This window comes from Mauremys mutica, chromosome 3, assembly GCF_020497125.1.
Source record: "Mauremys mutica isolate MM-2020 ecotype Southern chromosome 3, ASM2049712v1, whole genome shotgun sequence".
NCBI classification, from domain to species: domain Eukaryota; kingdom Metazoa; phylum Chordata; order Testudines; family Geoemydidae; genus Mauremys; species Mauremys mutica.
The window spans coordinates 7,644,893-7,660,168 of record NC_059074.1 but is presented as its reverse complement, the minus strand read 5'-3'; the positions used below and the strand labels follow the sequence as shown (position 1 = coordinate 7,660,168).

Sequence of the window (15,276 nt, the reverse complement as noted above, 5' to 3'; positions counted from 1 at the left end):
ATCCAATCTTCCAGCTGGGTGGAAGAGAGGCAGAAAGGGACCCAGTGACTCATCAGAGGTCGTGCAGAATGGAATGATCGGCCCAGCCAAAATGAGGCCATGGCTACACTGGGATTCTAGCTACTGGCACAAACCCCTAAAGCAGACAGGATTCACTCTGGTGCAAATCACGTCTACCCTGGAGCTTTGCACTGCTGCAACTACCAATCCCAGTGGGCAAAAGGCCTAAAAAATAACCATAAATAAATACATACATACCATCTCGCTCTTTGATAGCACTTTTCATCAGTAGGTCTCAAAGCGCTTTACAAAGAATGTCAGGATCATTATCCCCATTTTAGAGATGGGGAAACTGAGGCACAAAGGGGCGCAGTGACTTGCTCAAGGACACCCAACAGTTCAGTGGCAGAACTGGGAACAGACCTCAGGTCTCCGAGTCCCAGTGCAGCGCTCTACCCACTAGGCAACACTATCTCCCTAACATACTCCAGGTTCTCCTGACTGCCTGCCCTCTGCTCTCACTGCATGAATTCGGCCCTTGGACTAGAACGCAAACAGCCGATGCGTTGCCCTTTAGAGAAGGAGGCTGCATAAGAAGCTGGGGGGCTTTTCACCGGTCGCACACAGCAGAAAGCCAGGTCACAGAGACACACAGGCAGAGCCTAGCTCAGCCACATTAAAGTCATGGGCACTGCGGTAGGGACAGGAAGGTGGAGAACAAAGCCAGGAGAGTGACCTAGATCTCAGTTCCATTATCACAGCTCCCATTAGCCACCCCCACAAAACAGTCGCATTAGCCCGGGAACTGGGCGGGAGGGGACCGACTTCCTCTACCCAGCGCAGTCGTTCTTTAGGAGGTCAAATTCCTCATCTTTTGGCTTTGGCACTGGGCCTCGCACACTATTCCTCAAACGCACCTTGATCCTCACCTGCAGCCCCCTGCTACTAATCCAATCCCGGCTCTCCCCCATCCTAGCTTGGCCAGTGCCCCTCAGTCCTCTCTTCTCATTGTTATTTACTATTCGTATCGCAGTAGCACCCGGAGCCCCAGTCCTGCACAGTAGCCTCAGCGCGCTAGGCGCTGTCCACACACACAACCCGAGGACGGTCCCTGCACCAAAGAGCTCACGCTCTCAGTCCGAGTTTCCCCACACACAACTCGGCTGATGCACCTTGGAGCTGACCTGCAGCGCCGAAAGCAGAGGGTCACCACGCTAAAGACACAGCCCTGGACTGGCATCAGGATCCATCATTTTGCACAAGGTCTCTCTGCGATCACTTTCCACTGGCGACAGCAGAGGAGGGGGACGGGATCTGGGGAGCTGACAGAGTCAGCCCCAGAGTGGAACAGCTTTCCTCCATCCTCAATAAGCTTCCCACATCTCCCTCCCTGCCGCACGAGAGGACAGGCCAGCGACATGCTCTCTGGCAGGAAGACACAAGCATCTGGCAGCAAATCGGGGATCTGCTCTTACCTGCTGCTGGCTTTGTTCCTCCAGGTTGAGTTTGACCTCGAGAGACTGCCGTGCTTCCAGGAAGGCCTTGCGGTGCTTGCGATCTGCCATGTAGTAGGACATGATGCCCACAGTGATGGTGCACAGGTAGATGGCGACATTGGACAGGATCTTAAGAGAGAGAGAAAGAGAGAGAGAGAAGGGGTGACATCAGCGCAGAAGGGAAAGACAAGAGGGAGCTTGCAGGAGAAGACAGGGACATTGCTGTCCACACTCACCACCGCCAGAACTGCCAGATGGCCAGTCCCATGGCCCGTGTATCCCAAAATCATGTCTCCCACAGCGGGCTGCTGCAAATGTTTCAGAGAAAGGAATAACCACCCCCACCCCCACCCCCCTGAATTAGCCTGAACAGGGGCCTATAGGAACATAGGAATTGTCAGACTGGATCAGACCCAAGGTCCATCTAGCTCAGTGTCCTGTCTCCCACAGTGGCCTGCACCAGCTGCTTAAGAGGAAGGTGTAAGAAACCCCCCATAATATCTCATCCTAACCCACAATAGTCCTGACCCATGAGGCTTTATAATCCCTCCTTAAATTCTTATTTCTTGGTCTTTACCATTGTAACTCTGGATATTCTTGTTGCCCTCTTTGCATCTTGTTCATGGCTTCAACAACTTTATGTGGCCACAAGTTCCACAGTGGAAATCCACATTGTGTAGGAAAGTATTTCTGTTTATCAGTTTTGAATTTGCAACCTTTCAATGTCCTTGAACATTCCATAGATCAGTTCTGTAATAAATCCAGAATGCCCCAGGACTTCCTGGCTCTCTCTATGCTGCACAGTATGATCACTCACAACTTCATGGTCGCAGCACAACAAGCTCTCAGCTCCTCCTGCACTGCACCCGGAATTAAGGGAGAACCTCCTTGTAACCACTAACAGTAGAGGGCCTATGACACACAGTTGAACAGCTCTGGCTCCATCTGGTAGAAGGAAGTAAGACACATACACTAAGCAGTTCATTAGGATCCTATACCATGTGGAGAGGGGCAAAGGGTCAGCATTCCACAGGCTTGCTCCAGTACTATGCAGTGGCAGTGTTAGTAAACCTCTGGTAAGAACAGGGGAGCCCATCCATGCTCCTGGATGTGATTTCCCCTCTCCGCTCAGCAAGGTTCCAGTGAGACTTCATATTTTTAGAGCCTGTTGGACAGGCACTCCGCACTGTCAATCTGAAACCATGGCAACTTCTTCAGCAGGGTTTCAAAGTGACAGCACGGACGTGCTCCGCTGTGCTGCTATACATAGATGTTAAATAAATGATCAATAACACTAGCGGCAGTGACATGATCTTTTTATCATGTTCACCCTTGCCCTCCCCTCGTCATACCATGTGCTCGTTTAGATTAGTTGCCTTCACTCAGGGAGGGATGGTGTCTTTTCTTCCTCTAAAGTGTCACGCACATTCACAGTGCTGTATAAACAAAACCTGAGATGATGATGATGATGACGATTTAGGAGTAACGTAAGCAAGGCCTGTTGCTGCTGTGTAAGATGAAGGGGACGGCTTACCCTTTTAAGCATCAGGTTTGAAATTCCTAGGTTCCTTGGAACCACCAGTTCAAATCTCAGCAGCCCATCTGCATCTGCTCAAGGTAGACAAGCCGAGTCGTCTAGGTTGGAGTTAGGGCCATTGAAAGCAAATCTGCAAAACCTCTGTTCTGGGCAGACATGGTACTTCATGGAGCATATGTCCATCAATGGCTATTAGCCAAGATGGTCAGGGATGCAACTCCATGCTCTGGGTGTCCCTAAACATCTGACTGCCAGAAGCTGGGACTGGACGACAGAGGATGGATCACTAGATAACTGTCCTGTCCTGTTCATTCCCTCTGAAGCACCTGGCACTGGCCACTGTCAGAAGACAGGACACTGGGCTAGATGGACCATTGGTCTGACCCAGTATGGCCGCTCTTATGTTCTTACTTTTTGTACGAGTACTATTATCTGTATTCTTGTAGCACCTAACAGCTCCAGCCACAAATCAGGACCCCATTGCGCAAGGTGCTGTACAAATGCAGGTTTGCTCTGATGCCCTTTCCAAGTTGCTCCTCCCCACTGTGCAGGGCCTCAAATGGCTGGACTGTGTTACTCAGGAGATCACACTGGTCCCTTCTGGTCTTAACATCTGCCAGTCGTCTACTTCTCTCATCCGCCCCTCACATCATGTACCAATCCTGCTGTTTCCTTCTCTACCATCAAAGGCCTGGCCCTTCCTCTCTGGCCTCCTCAACCCCTACACTCCCTAGCCTGGCACTGGGAGCAGAGCATGTCTCACGCACACACACCCGCTCTGCATTCCCGTTCCCTGTAACAGGCTTCAGCCTCACTGCATTTGGGCCAGGATGTGGTTATTCACTCAGCCAGGGAGCCGAGTTACCATCTACATATGTTGGCCTCTCTCTCAGACAGGGAGTAGAGATTTTGGGTGCCAAACTCAAGACACCTTCAAGGGGTCTGATTTTCAGAAGTGCTGAGCCCTTTGGAAAAAGTCAGACCGCTACTATAATGTGTCTCAACCACTAGTCACCTTGGCCATTACTTGTTCCCAGGCAGCAGCCCATTAACGAGCAGAGACATGAGAAAGCCACTTCTGTAACATGCCAAGCCGGCGCACTCTCTGTTTTCTGTGCTGGCCTTACGGCCCTTTCTGTCACCCCTAGGGAGACTCATTCTAACTTCTCTTCATTAAAACTTGCTTAGCTGTTTTGGAAAAAGTCATCAGGTCTGTAATCTCCCGGGAAGGCCCTGGGGGAAAGGAACTTCTTGAGCAGTTCTGCCCCAAGCTACACACTTTGCTACGCTGAACACAGAGGCTGGGGCGGGGAGCAAGTCTACGCTGACACAACTCCACGGAAAGGCGTTGCACCCATTTACACTAGGTCCAGATACAAACAACTCCAGGCACAACTTCAGATTATACTCACTTCTACAGAACTGCTCAAGCCAACAGAGAGCATACAGTTTATTTGCACTTGTTTCCAGTTTGAGAACTTTAAGTTCTCAAAAAGCAAAAACCACTGGTAAGGGTCCTACAACCCCACAGCTGGCCGGCTTTCCTCGATCCCGGTGATCAATGATAATCCTATCCACTCCTCAAGCACGTCCCTTCACAGGATCTCACAGCCCCATCCAAACGCTAAGGACGTAATCCCTCAGCCCCTCCACGGGCTGGGGGAAGTGGAATCATCCCTGTGTTACAGATGGGGAAGCACATGCAGAGAGAGGAAGTGACTTGTGGGATTTAAGCTTAGATCTCCCAAGTTCCAGCCCTGTGCTTCAACTCCAAGGGCATCCTTGGTTAAGCATTCTAGAGATGACAGACGAGTCTATGGGAGCCCCATGCCTGGGAAAGGTGAGGACGGCTGTTGAATACAACAGGCTGACCTGTCATTAGCCCTACAGTGATTGGGAGGCATCTCACTGGGGTTGCAGGAATCCTCGGTCTGTGGAAGAGATGGATAGGCACAAATGCTGACACCTCAGCAAGGTCACAGGTCAACATGAACCGCACAAATCCTTAGTGGACACGTCACCACATTAAAAACAATGCTCAGTTCAATACCATTGGCATGTCCGCTCAGGAGAGACCCAGGAGTGGAACAGCAGTGAGGCAGCAGGTCATCATTGAGGGGCACTGGCAGAGCGACACGTGTGGAGCCCAGAGCTCAAATAGCAGAGAGGCTGCAGGTTGAGATTGAGGGGCACCAGCAAAGCTACGGGTGGCAAGCACAGAACTGGAATAGCTGAGGTCAGGATTGAGGGTCATTGGCAGAGCTGTCTGTGAGGAGCCCAGGGCTGGACTAGCAGGGAGCTGCATTACTGGACTGTGCACTGGCACAGTTGAATAATGCAAACTCTGGTACAATTTCTGTCACCCATCCCTACCGCTGCTCAGAAGAGGGATGGTTCCACCCCTGTTTACACGGAAGGGACACAGACAAGAAGGATGAGTCATTTCAAGGACCAGAGATGGGGAAGCTCCTTTTGAAGCGATGGAACCTGTCCCTGGCTTTCCCTTTAAGCACTGGGAAAGGAAACCATGATTCTCAGGAAACCCTGATGTCCCACCCCCTCTGGCCCACTCCTTGCACATTATCCCCTCAGCAGGGACTCCCACTGCTGCCTAGCACATTCCTTGCAATTACTGTCAAGCCATAGGAATTAGCACAGAGAATACAACAATGGTCCATCTAGTCCAGTTGCCTGTCCCCATCAGCGGCTAATGCCAGACCGCCCCTTACTGCAACACTGCCCCAGAGGGATAAGGGGGAATTCCTACATGACCCTCACTGTCAATCAGATGACGCCTTGAGCCACGGGGACTGGCTAACCATCCTCATTCATCCTCGCTAGCTTCACAGCATCTTCTAGTGTTATTCAGTGATGTGCCAGGCCCCCCTTCTGAAATGCACTGAGCTTTGCCTCTGCACGGAAACCAGTGTCGTGAAAGCCCAGCCTTCTCCAGCAGGTCAGACCCTTGGGAAGAGGTGAAGGCTCCAGCACTTTGCTGCTTCATAGAGAAATCCACCCACACTTGCAAAATGCAGCCGTCATGCTAGATCAGGGGGGAGGAGAGAGAGCAGAAGTCATGCCCAACTCTCTACAGCAGCTCCTTTGCAGATTTCCTTTCCCACCCTCAAACAAATTCACTGGGTCCCTGTTTGCTTCAGGAGCTGGCTCTAGACCTCCCTTGTTTTTAAGGCCCTCTGGGGACTTTCTTTGGACAACCTCATGAAGCAAGGTCCAGATACTGACCCCTTATGGAGCTCCTGGCAGCATGCAGGAGCCATATGGGGGCAGAGCAGTGGAATTCCCCCAGTGCAGGGACTGTTGTGCTGGGCTCTGTGCTGCCCACCTCACAGCCTGGGTATATTGGAGTGGGAGGCGGAAGAGGCACGATGTTCTGCTCCAGCTACCCTGAGCTGCGCAACAACCCAAAGGCAGCCCAGAGATGCTCTGATGTGCACCCTCCCAGCCCCACAGCAGCCCAGGATCTTGGCGGCACAAAGCCACCACTGCCCCCTATCTGTCAGACTGCCCCTCCTGTGCTGTGCTTCTTGAAATCCTAGCCCCCAGCCTCACCCCTAATACCCCATCCATTCTATGTGATCCTCCACAGCATCACCACCACTGGTGCAGGAATCTTCTTAGCAGCACCTGCCTTCTGGTGCCGCCTTTTTGCTGCAGAGAGGCTTCGAACAGATTCAAAACATCCCTCCTCCTCCCTCACCTCAATCTCATGCTCTCTCTGTTATTTATTGCTGCACACCTCGGGTGTGTAGCCAGCCCAGAGGCCAAAGGCCAACAGCCTATTAACGCACACCCTGGCATGGCTCATTGCTATCAGAGCAGGGATCATTAACTCTGAAGTGCAGTTCCGCTCCGAAGAGTATATAAAAATAGCCCCTTCTCACTCCCCAGATCTTGCTTCCCACTTGTATCCGTCAGTCCTGAGTGACCCAGGTAAGTTTTTACTGCTTTCTTTTCTCCATTAACCCTGCAGAGCCAGCCCAGCTCCGGGAGTGAGCTGGCCTCTGTTCCTTCTGGTGCAGCAACCGAATTGCTCACTAAGTTCCAATCAGTTACATCTGTTCAAACACATGGAAGGCACAGAGATCACTGAGGGCTTCATTTGAAGACACTGGGAGTCACTGAGGCTTTGTCTAGACTAGGGGTGATGTTACTTAACACATCTAACTAGCACATGCCTAGCACAGAGAAGATGCTAAGTCAGAGTTCCATGTCTAGATTCTTCAAATCTGACTGCTTATACGTTCGAACACAACACTTTTTATCCTAGCCTAGGCAAAGCACAAGAGCATAATTTAACCTGGTAGGTTTATGGTAGGTGATGGTGCAGGAGAAGTAAAGAACCCAGCTTGACACTCAGACAGACCCCAGGGGAGTTGGGAGAACTTTTTGTTTAGGAATAAAACTGTCTTACTTTTAAAGAGAGCCTATTTGCTCTGCAGTCGCTGACACACAATAAACACTGAGTGCCACATAGGGTGACCAGACCGCAAGTGTGAAAAATGGGGACACTTTTTTTTTTTGAGGAGAAGGGGGAGGAATATAGTTGCTTATATAATACAAAGCCCCTAATGTCAGAATGGTCCCGATAATACCGGGACATCCAGTCACCTGAGGGCTGTAGCAGCATCTTTGCAGAGTTACTTTTCAGAGCAGAGCTGCACTTGAATAATAAAAAAATCCACAAACACAAAACCACACTCTTTTGGTGGGATGATGCAATGTTTCCTTCCACTCTGACAAATAGTTCCTACCAAGAGCATACCGTATTTATCGGCGTATAACACGCACTTTTTTCCCCTGAAAATAGGGGGCAAATGATGTGTGCGTGTTATACGCCGATATAACCTATAACCCCCCCCCAGCGGCGCGGAGCGGCGCCCTAGCCCCTGCCCCACTCCCGAGCAGCGCGGCCCTAGCCCCCCCCCCAGTCCTGCTACCTCCTTCCCCCATTGGACCCCTCCCCAAATCTCTGCCCTGGCCCCGCCTCTTCCCCAAACACGCCGCATTCCTCCTCCCGCCCAGGCTTGCGCTGATCAGCTGTATGGCGGCGCAAGCCTGAAGGGAGGGGGTGGCCCCCCCAGCACTCACCCTGCGAACTGCTCCAGTCCAGCTTCTGGCGGCGGCGGCGGCGGCGGGACGGGGTATGGACAAAGATGAAATATCGGGACGCGGGGGCGGCGGAGAAAAAAACCGCCGGAGCTCCACGCCTCGCCCCCCCACACCGGCGGCCGGGTTTTGTTTTTTTTTTTCCACTGGAGGGAGGGGAGAAGTGGAGACGGAGCAGAGGCAAGCTGATGGGGGTGGGACGGGGTATGGAGCGGCGGCGGCGGCGGCGGGGGCGGGGGGGGGGTTAGAGTTTTTTTGTTCCCCCCCCCGCGTCCCGATATTTCACCTGTGTGATCTGGTCACCCTACTTAGCCCCCGCGCCCCTCCAGAGCGGCCCGAGACCCCGTCCTCCCTCCCTCCCCCGAGCGGCCCTGGCCCTAGCCCCCGCCCCCCTCCCGAGCGGCGCGGCCCGGCCCGGCCCGAGCCCCGAGCGGCCTTAGTCCCCGACCCCCTCCCGAGCGGCCCGAGATCCCGTCCCCCCTCCCCCCCGAGCTTCAAAGTCCTTTATTTGAAATTTAAGTCTTTTTCCTGAAATTTCCCCTTTAAAATGAAGGTGCGTGTTATACGCCTGTGCGTGTTATACGCCGATAAATACGGTAAGTGAAATAGCAGTGGGAAGGCTAGAAATGCCTCATCTCTAAAAGTTTGAACCTATTCACACTGGAAAACATAATCTCAAATATACATACAAAATGATGGGTCTAAATTAGCTGTCACCACTCAAGAAAGAGATCTTTGAGTCATTGTGGATAGTTCTTTGAAAACATCTGCTCAATGTGCAGCAGCAGTTGAAAAAGCGAACAGAATGTTAGGAACCATTAGGAAAGGTAATAATAAGGTACAGAAAGATAATAAAACAGAAAATATCATAATGCCACTATATAAATCCACAGTACACCTACACCTTGAATACTGCATGCAGTTCTGGTGGCCCCATCTCAAAACTACATCTATATTAGAAGTGGGAAAAGTCCAGAGAAGGTCAACAAAAATGATTAGGGGGATAAAACAGCTTCCATATGAGGCGAGTTTAAAAAAACTGGAACTGTTCAGCTTGGAAAAGAGGCGACCAAGGCGGGGGATATGAGAGAGGTCTATAAGATCAGGACTGGTGGAGAGAAAGTGAATAAGGAAGTGTTATTTATCCCTTCACATAAGAACCAGGGGTCACTCAAAGAAATTAATAGGCAGCAGGTTTAAAACAAACAAAGGCAGTATTTCTTCACAAAATATCCCACAGGTTGACTGTGCGATGTTGTGAAGGCCAAAACTGTAACTGGGTTCAAAAAAGAGCTAGATAAGTTCATGGAGGACAGGTCCATCAATGGCTACTAGCCAAGCTGGTCAGGGACAAACCCCATGCCCTGGGCATCCTAAGCCTCTAGCTGCCAGACGCTAGGAGTGGACAACAGGGGATGGATCACTCAATGATTGCCTGCCCCGTTCATTCCCTCTGGGGCACCTGGCGTTGGCCACTGTCGGAAGACAGGATTCTGGGCTAGAAGGACTGTTGGTCTGACCCAGTGTGGCCGTTCTTGTGTTATGTTCTTATTCCTCGTATTCATTTTTAAACATTGCTTTAGATACCCCGCTCGCCAGACAGCCACTCGTGTTCTATTCTAAACACTAACCTGGGATTACTGAGCAGCTCCTGATCTAACATGGTGCAAAGAGCCACCAACTTCTGTGGATGAAGGACCCGGCCCATTAAGAGGAAGGAGACATTTAAAAATTATCTCCACCTTCAGCTCCCTCCCAAAAGCTAACCCTCTACCCCTTTCACTTTGCAGCCTGCCCTAATCTTTGTCCACTACCTTGTCCCTTTGGGCGTAGGGATATGGTGTGTGCTGTGGTCCCTGGGGCACAGGGAAACCGTGTGTGTGGTGGTGATTAGGTCTCAGCTCCTCACCCACGGGAGCTGGTGCACAGTTGCGACAGCATCAAGGCAGCCAATCAGAACATGGAGTTGTACAGTCAGGCCAGTAATGGTCTTTACCCCAGCTCTGCCATGGGCTCCCCAGGACCGTGGCCAAGTCACTTGACCTCTCCATGCCTCGGTTTCCCCACCCATACCAGGGGGTAAGTTACTTGTCTCCTTTCCAGGGGCGCTGTGAGGATTAAGGTGTTGGTGTTTGATAAGCCCTGTAAAAATGCTGAGTATTCATAGGCGTCTTTAGCTTTACTAGGCAGCCCCAGAGATTCAAGCGCAAGTGGCCAATTAGTCAGGACAGCAGATTTTACACATGCTCCCTTCCCCCATTCCACCATACACTCCCCAGAGCAGCCTCTCCAGTGCTGGGTTTCTCCCCCCCACCCCACACAGCTGGGCTCTCTCCCTTCTGGAAGAGGCAACACCCAGGGTCCCTTCCAGGCTAGAGAGGGAAAGGACCAGGTCACCAAACCCAAGACTCACAGCAGCAAGGGCTCCTGCCAGCCCCCCAGGCAATAAGGGGCTGCTAACACGAAGAGAGGTCAGGGTGGGGAAAACAGGGTGTTTAAAGCAAGCAGTGTCCCTTCTCCTCCAGCCTGGGGGCATTTTCTCAGGCTTCCCCTCTGGACAGGGAGGCCAGTTCCATCCTTAGCTGGGGCCCCCCCGGACCCCCTTACGTACGCCTAGCGGCAGCCTAATCCCCCCCTTCTGCCAGGGGAGAACAACAAATGGCTGCTCGCTGGCAAGCCCAGGAGTGTCCATGATCCCCTTGGCATCAGGGAACTGCTCCCAAATCTTCGCAGAGCAGGAGAGGAAAGCACAGCGCCAGAAACACCCCCACTTGGTATTGATGCCCCTTGCCAAGGCCCTTTGCTCCCAGCCTGGTGACCAATGCACAGCCTTTCGGATCCCTGCTCTCCCCTCAGGGACAGGATTTAATCCCAGCTGGGTGCAGGCTAACACACCTGGCCACATACAAACAAGACACCAGCAAGGATGGAACCCATGATCTTCAGCACCAAAAATAAGCCCCCGGGCACTGCCTGAGCTATGGGAGATCTTTAGCCCAGGGTCACAAGAAGCACTTGGCAGAGCAGGGAATTGACCCTGGCTCTCCCAAGTCCCAGACTAGCAGTACTCCGACCATCCTCTCTGCATACATGTGCACACACCCCATCACAGTCCCAAACGCCAAGCCCCGTCCGCACCTGCTGTCACATGGCATCTCCAAGCATGCAGATGCTATTCACACGTTATTGCTCTGACAGCACTCTGGGTGCTTCCACACTGCACTGTAAACCCTGGCTCTGACTCAGGTTTGAGCCCAAATCTCTCTACTGTGCATCCACAAATCAGTCTGACTTGGCAACAAACACTCAGGACCCAGGGCCTCCTGTGTCTGAGCCCAATTCCTGCTGCGACTCAGGTCCAAACCCTGTCGTTTTGCAGCATGGACGCAGATCCAAGTTAGAAAGCCGGCGTAGTGCAGCATGGATTCACCAGCATGGCTCTGAGCCCCGGGTCCAGCCACTGTACACCCAGGTTTTACAGTGTAGTGTGGACACTCAAGCCCAGGCTTGGAAACACTGAGTCCATAAGCGTGTCCCCCACAGACCCAGGTTTACAGTGCAGTGTAGACGTACCCTCAGAAGCTCCAACCAGGACAGGGGTACTGTGCTAAGTGATGTCCAGACCCGGTGACCATAAGGGCGAAGTGAAGAGGTCCAGGCTGACTCCCAGAGCTGTGCCGCAGAGGGGTGGCAGCTAGGGGGGCACAGAACCCACCCTTCTCCTTTCAGAGGGAGCCAGTCTGCCCTGGAGCTGGCGAGACACACAAGTGGCAGCTCATGCTGACAGGTCCACAGAGTTGGTTTTCCCACCAGTACCGCTCGGGAATGGCTGCGCAATGCAATCATGCGGGCAGGAAGGGATGGGGGATTCCCAACGAGAGGGAAACCCCCTCAACAGAGACTCCTAGGAAAGGGAGAGAGAAAGTTCTGGGGGTGGTGGGGGCACAACCATCCAAATGCCGGCCACTTGCTATTTTAAACAACTCCCCCGCGTTGTCATGACAACTAACTGTTCTAAGGAGGTTGTGTCTGCTCAGAAGGCCCCCACAGTGTTCTGCAAGCACCAGAGCTGCACAAAATCCACCTCTCCAAGGGAGCTTCTCACGTACGCTTATTATTATTCAGGACCTGAACCCAGAGATCCGCAGCCCGGTAATGAACCACTGCAGAGAGAGGGGCCCAGGGTGGTGGAGTCCTTTCAGGCCACCTTAGCAAGATGGAATTTCCCCCTCCCCCAGGGTCTCCTTTCCCCCATGCCAACCTTCCTCTGCTCTGGGGTTTCTGTGCTTTGTCTCATGACAATGCAAATCATTGTAGCTCCATCACCTGGGGATCTGGCCTCTAGACTCCTCCTCAGTGGTGACTCCTGTACGATCATGTGTGGAAAACATCCAGTGAGGCCCTTGCATTCAAGAAGGCCTTTCTCAGCCTACGCCTAGCCTGACACGCCTAGAGAGCAGTTTTGGACGGAGTCGCTCCCAGAACTAAGGGGTCAAAATAAGTTTGAGCCAAAGCACGGAATATTTGCTACCCTCCATCAGGGTTCCAAAAAGATAACTAAATCCCCACTTCTTTGAATGACTGGAAAGTTTCATCAGACACAACCCCCAGCCTCAAACCAAGGGGGCTGCTATATGGCCAGCGTCCCAGAGGAGATCTTCTAGATCCGTTTTCCTCCTGGGTAAGAAGAGCGGCATTTCTAATCCTCCATCCTCTCGATCATGCCAAAGAGGAACGGAAGCGAGTGGCTGTCCTTCCTTCAAATCTGATTCTTGTCCACTAGGAACCGGACACAGACCACCAAATGGTCATTTCTGTCACTCACCACTGACTTGGGCTGGACTCACACCTGGGATCAAGAGGCAGAAGGCTCTGTGGCTCTTCATTAATCCCCCCTGCACCCCAATAAGGTTCTCTTAAGAACATCTGGAAGGAGGGTGGGGGGGAAATGAGAAAGAACAGCAGCAGCACAAGCCGAGATACTAAGTAGATTCAATGGCCTTTCCGACACCGATCTCCTGACAGAAAGCAGGGAGCAGAGGGAGCTAGGGAACAGCTACACTGAGGAGCCGCAGAAGCAGCACTAGCACTAGAGACAGAAGCACCTGGAGAAAGAGGGTTACACTCCAAGCCTAGCCGCAGTGGAAGGGTTTTAGGACACCATTAGCTTAATCCTTGCTAACACCTTTAATTCAGCCCCAGCGGTGTTGTTGCACTGCCTGTGGCTCAGGAGGCAGGAAATTCCCTGCAGAGGCTGCCCAGGGCTTCACTTACTTAACGCTAAATGCAAACAATTAGCTAGAGCCGGCTTTAAAGAGAATAGGAGGAGAGACTAAACACAAACAATCCCCAAGCTGAGAGACAGGAGCAGGCGGGGAGAAAGAAACCAGGGTTAATAACCTCCCTGCTTCGATCATCACCATAGCGCTGGGAGAGCACAACGCCCTGCACAGGAGACACATCCTAGCAGGACAGCCATAGAGTCCCTGCCCCAAGGTGCTTGTAGCCTCCAGACACCATGGGCCAGATCCTCAGATGGTGTAAACCAGGGGTCGGCAACCTTTCAGAAGTGATGTGCCGAGTCTTCATTTATTCACTCTGATTTAAGGTTTGGCGTGCCAGTCATACATTTTAACCTTTTTAGAAGGTCTCTTTTTATAAGTCTATAATAGATAACTAAACTATTGCTGTATATAAAGTAAATAAGGTTTTTAAAATGTTTAAGAAGCTTCATTTAAAATTAAATTAAAATGCAGAGCCCCCCGGCCTGGTGGCCAGGACCCGGGCAGTGTGAGTGCCACTGAAAATCAGCTCGCGTGCCGCCTTGGCACACGTGCCATAGACTGCCTACCCCTGGTGTAAACCGACCTCAGAAGAGCTGGTTTACACCACCTGAAGAACAGGGACAAAATGTCTTGTCTCCCAGACTTGGTTAGTTACAACCCTGTACTCCACACGTACTGGGGCCAGGGGATCTGAGCCATCCGAAGGCTGTCACCGGACTTGGGACACAGCGACCATCCCATCTACACTGCACCCCTGAACCGCTTTATAACCCGCTTCCCCTAGCACTATAGGAGCATAGATATGGGGAACAGGAATGTGTTTGTCATTGTCAATAGGCTCTCTGGGACAGGTGGGATGTGGAGGAGAGGGAAGGAACCTGGTCTACACCTGGAAGGCCATCCCAGTTATGGGAGGAAAGAAGGACCGAAGCTTCAGATGGTATTCGTCAAGAGGCGCGACCAGGAGAGGAGATTGGGAGCATCGCAGCAGGGGGAGATAAAGGCAGGAGCAGATTTATGGAGAGCTTTGAAAGTTAGGAGACACTTGTGATTCTAGAAGAAACTGGGAACCCAGTAAAGAGAATTCAGAAGGGAGAGAATCTTAGAAGCGGCATTTGGATCGGCTGGAAAGGATGAGGCCATAGAATTCGAGGACAATAAATTTATTATTTATATTAACGTAGCACTTTGAGGACAGGGGTCCCACTGTGCTAGGTGCTGTACAAGCATATAGCAAACAGGCAGGCTCCGCCCTAAGAGCAGACATGGAGCTGCTGGCAAGAGTTGCTGCATTTTGGCAGCAGGGAGAAAAACTCAGGCCAAGACTTGCCACCTTAGTTGCTTACAATAAGGCATCTAAAATCCATATTTAGGCACCTCATTAAGTGGCCTGGGAACTCTGGGGGGCTCAGCAGGTGTGACCCAAGGCAGCGTTGACTTCCTGAGAGTCTGCAGCGACGTGTCTGAGAAGGGTGAACTCCTCCCCCCCATTTATTGCAATGTTGGTGTTGACTCTGAAACCTAATAGTGACTCTTCCAAAGTCAACATTGTTACCTATATTGCTGCTGATCATTTTAGCAAAAACATCCAGCTACTCTAGGATTGTGAATGGAGTCTGACTAGTGTATTGCCCCTTTGCCTCCTCCTTCCGATCTGACCACTGGGGAACACAGTCTACAGGTCCCACCCTCCATGCATGGCCTAGTCTCTGGGCCTGCCCCTAGTGGATGACAGCACACACGTACACACTCAGAGGAGGCAGACAGGTCCATGCCTCCAGTGTGGTATGGAAGAAAGCACACAGACAAGAGAGCCCCGTGGGTCCTTCTG

The 15,276-nt window shown here is 51.9% G+C and overlaps 1 protein-coding gene across 4 annotated transcripts in view; it reads right to left on the bottom strand.

Moving 5' to 3' along the window:
• The window catches only part of ADCY3 (adenylate cyclase 3), a 90,362-nt gene that overhangs the window by 65,615 nt on the left and 9,471 nt on the right, over positions 1-15,276 (bottom strand). For 2 of the 4 annotated variants that reach the window (XM_045010269.1, XM_045010267.1), the window contains exon 2: positions 1,476-1,625. In XM_045010269.1, the coding sequence (XP_044866204.1) occupies positions 1,476-1,625 (150 nt within the window). Of the gene's footprint in view, positions 1-1,475; positions 1,626-11,733; positions 12,111-15,276 lie in introns of those variants that run through there. The other 2 variants (XM_045010270.1, XM_045010271.1) reach the window with 2 other exon arrangements.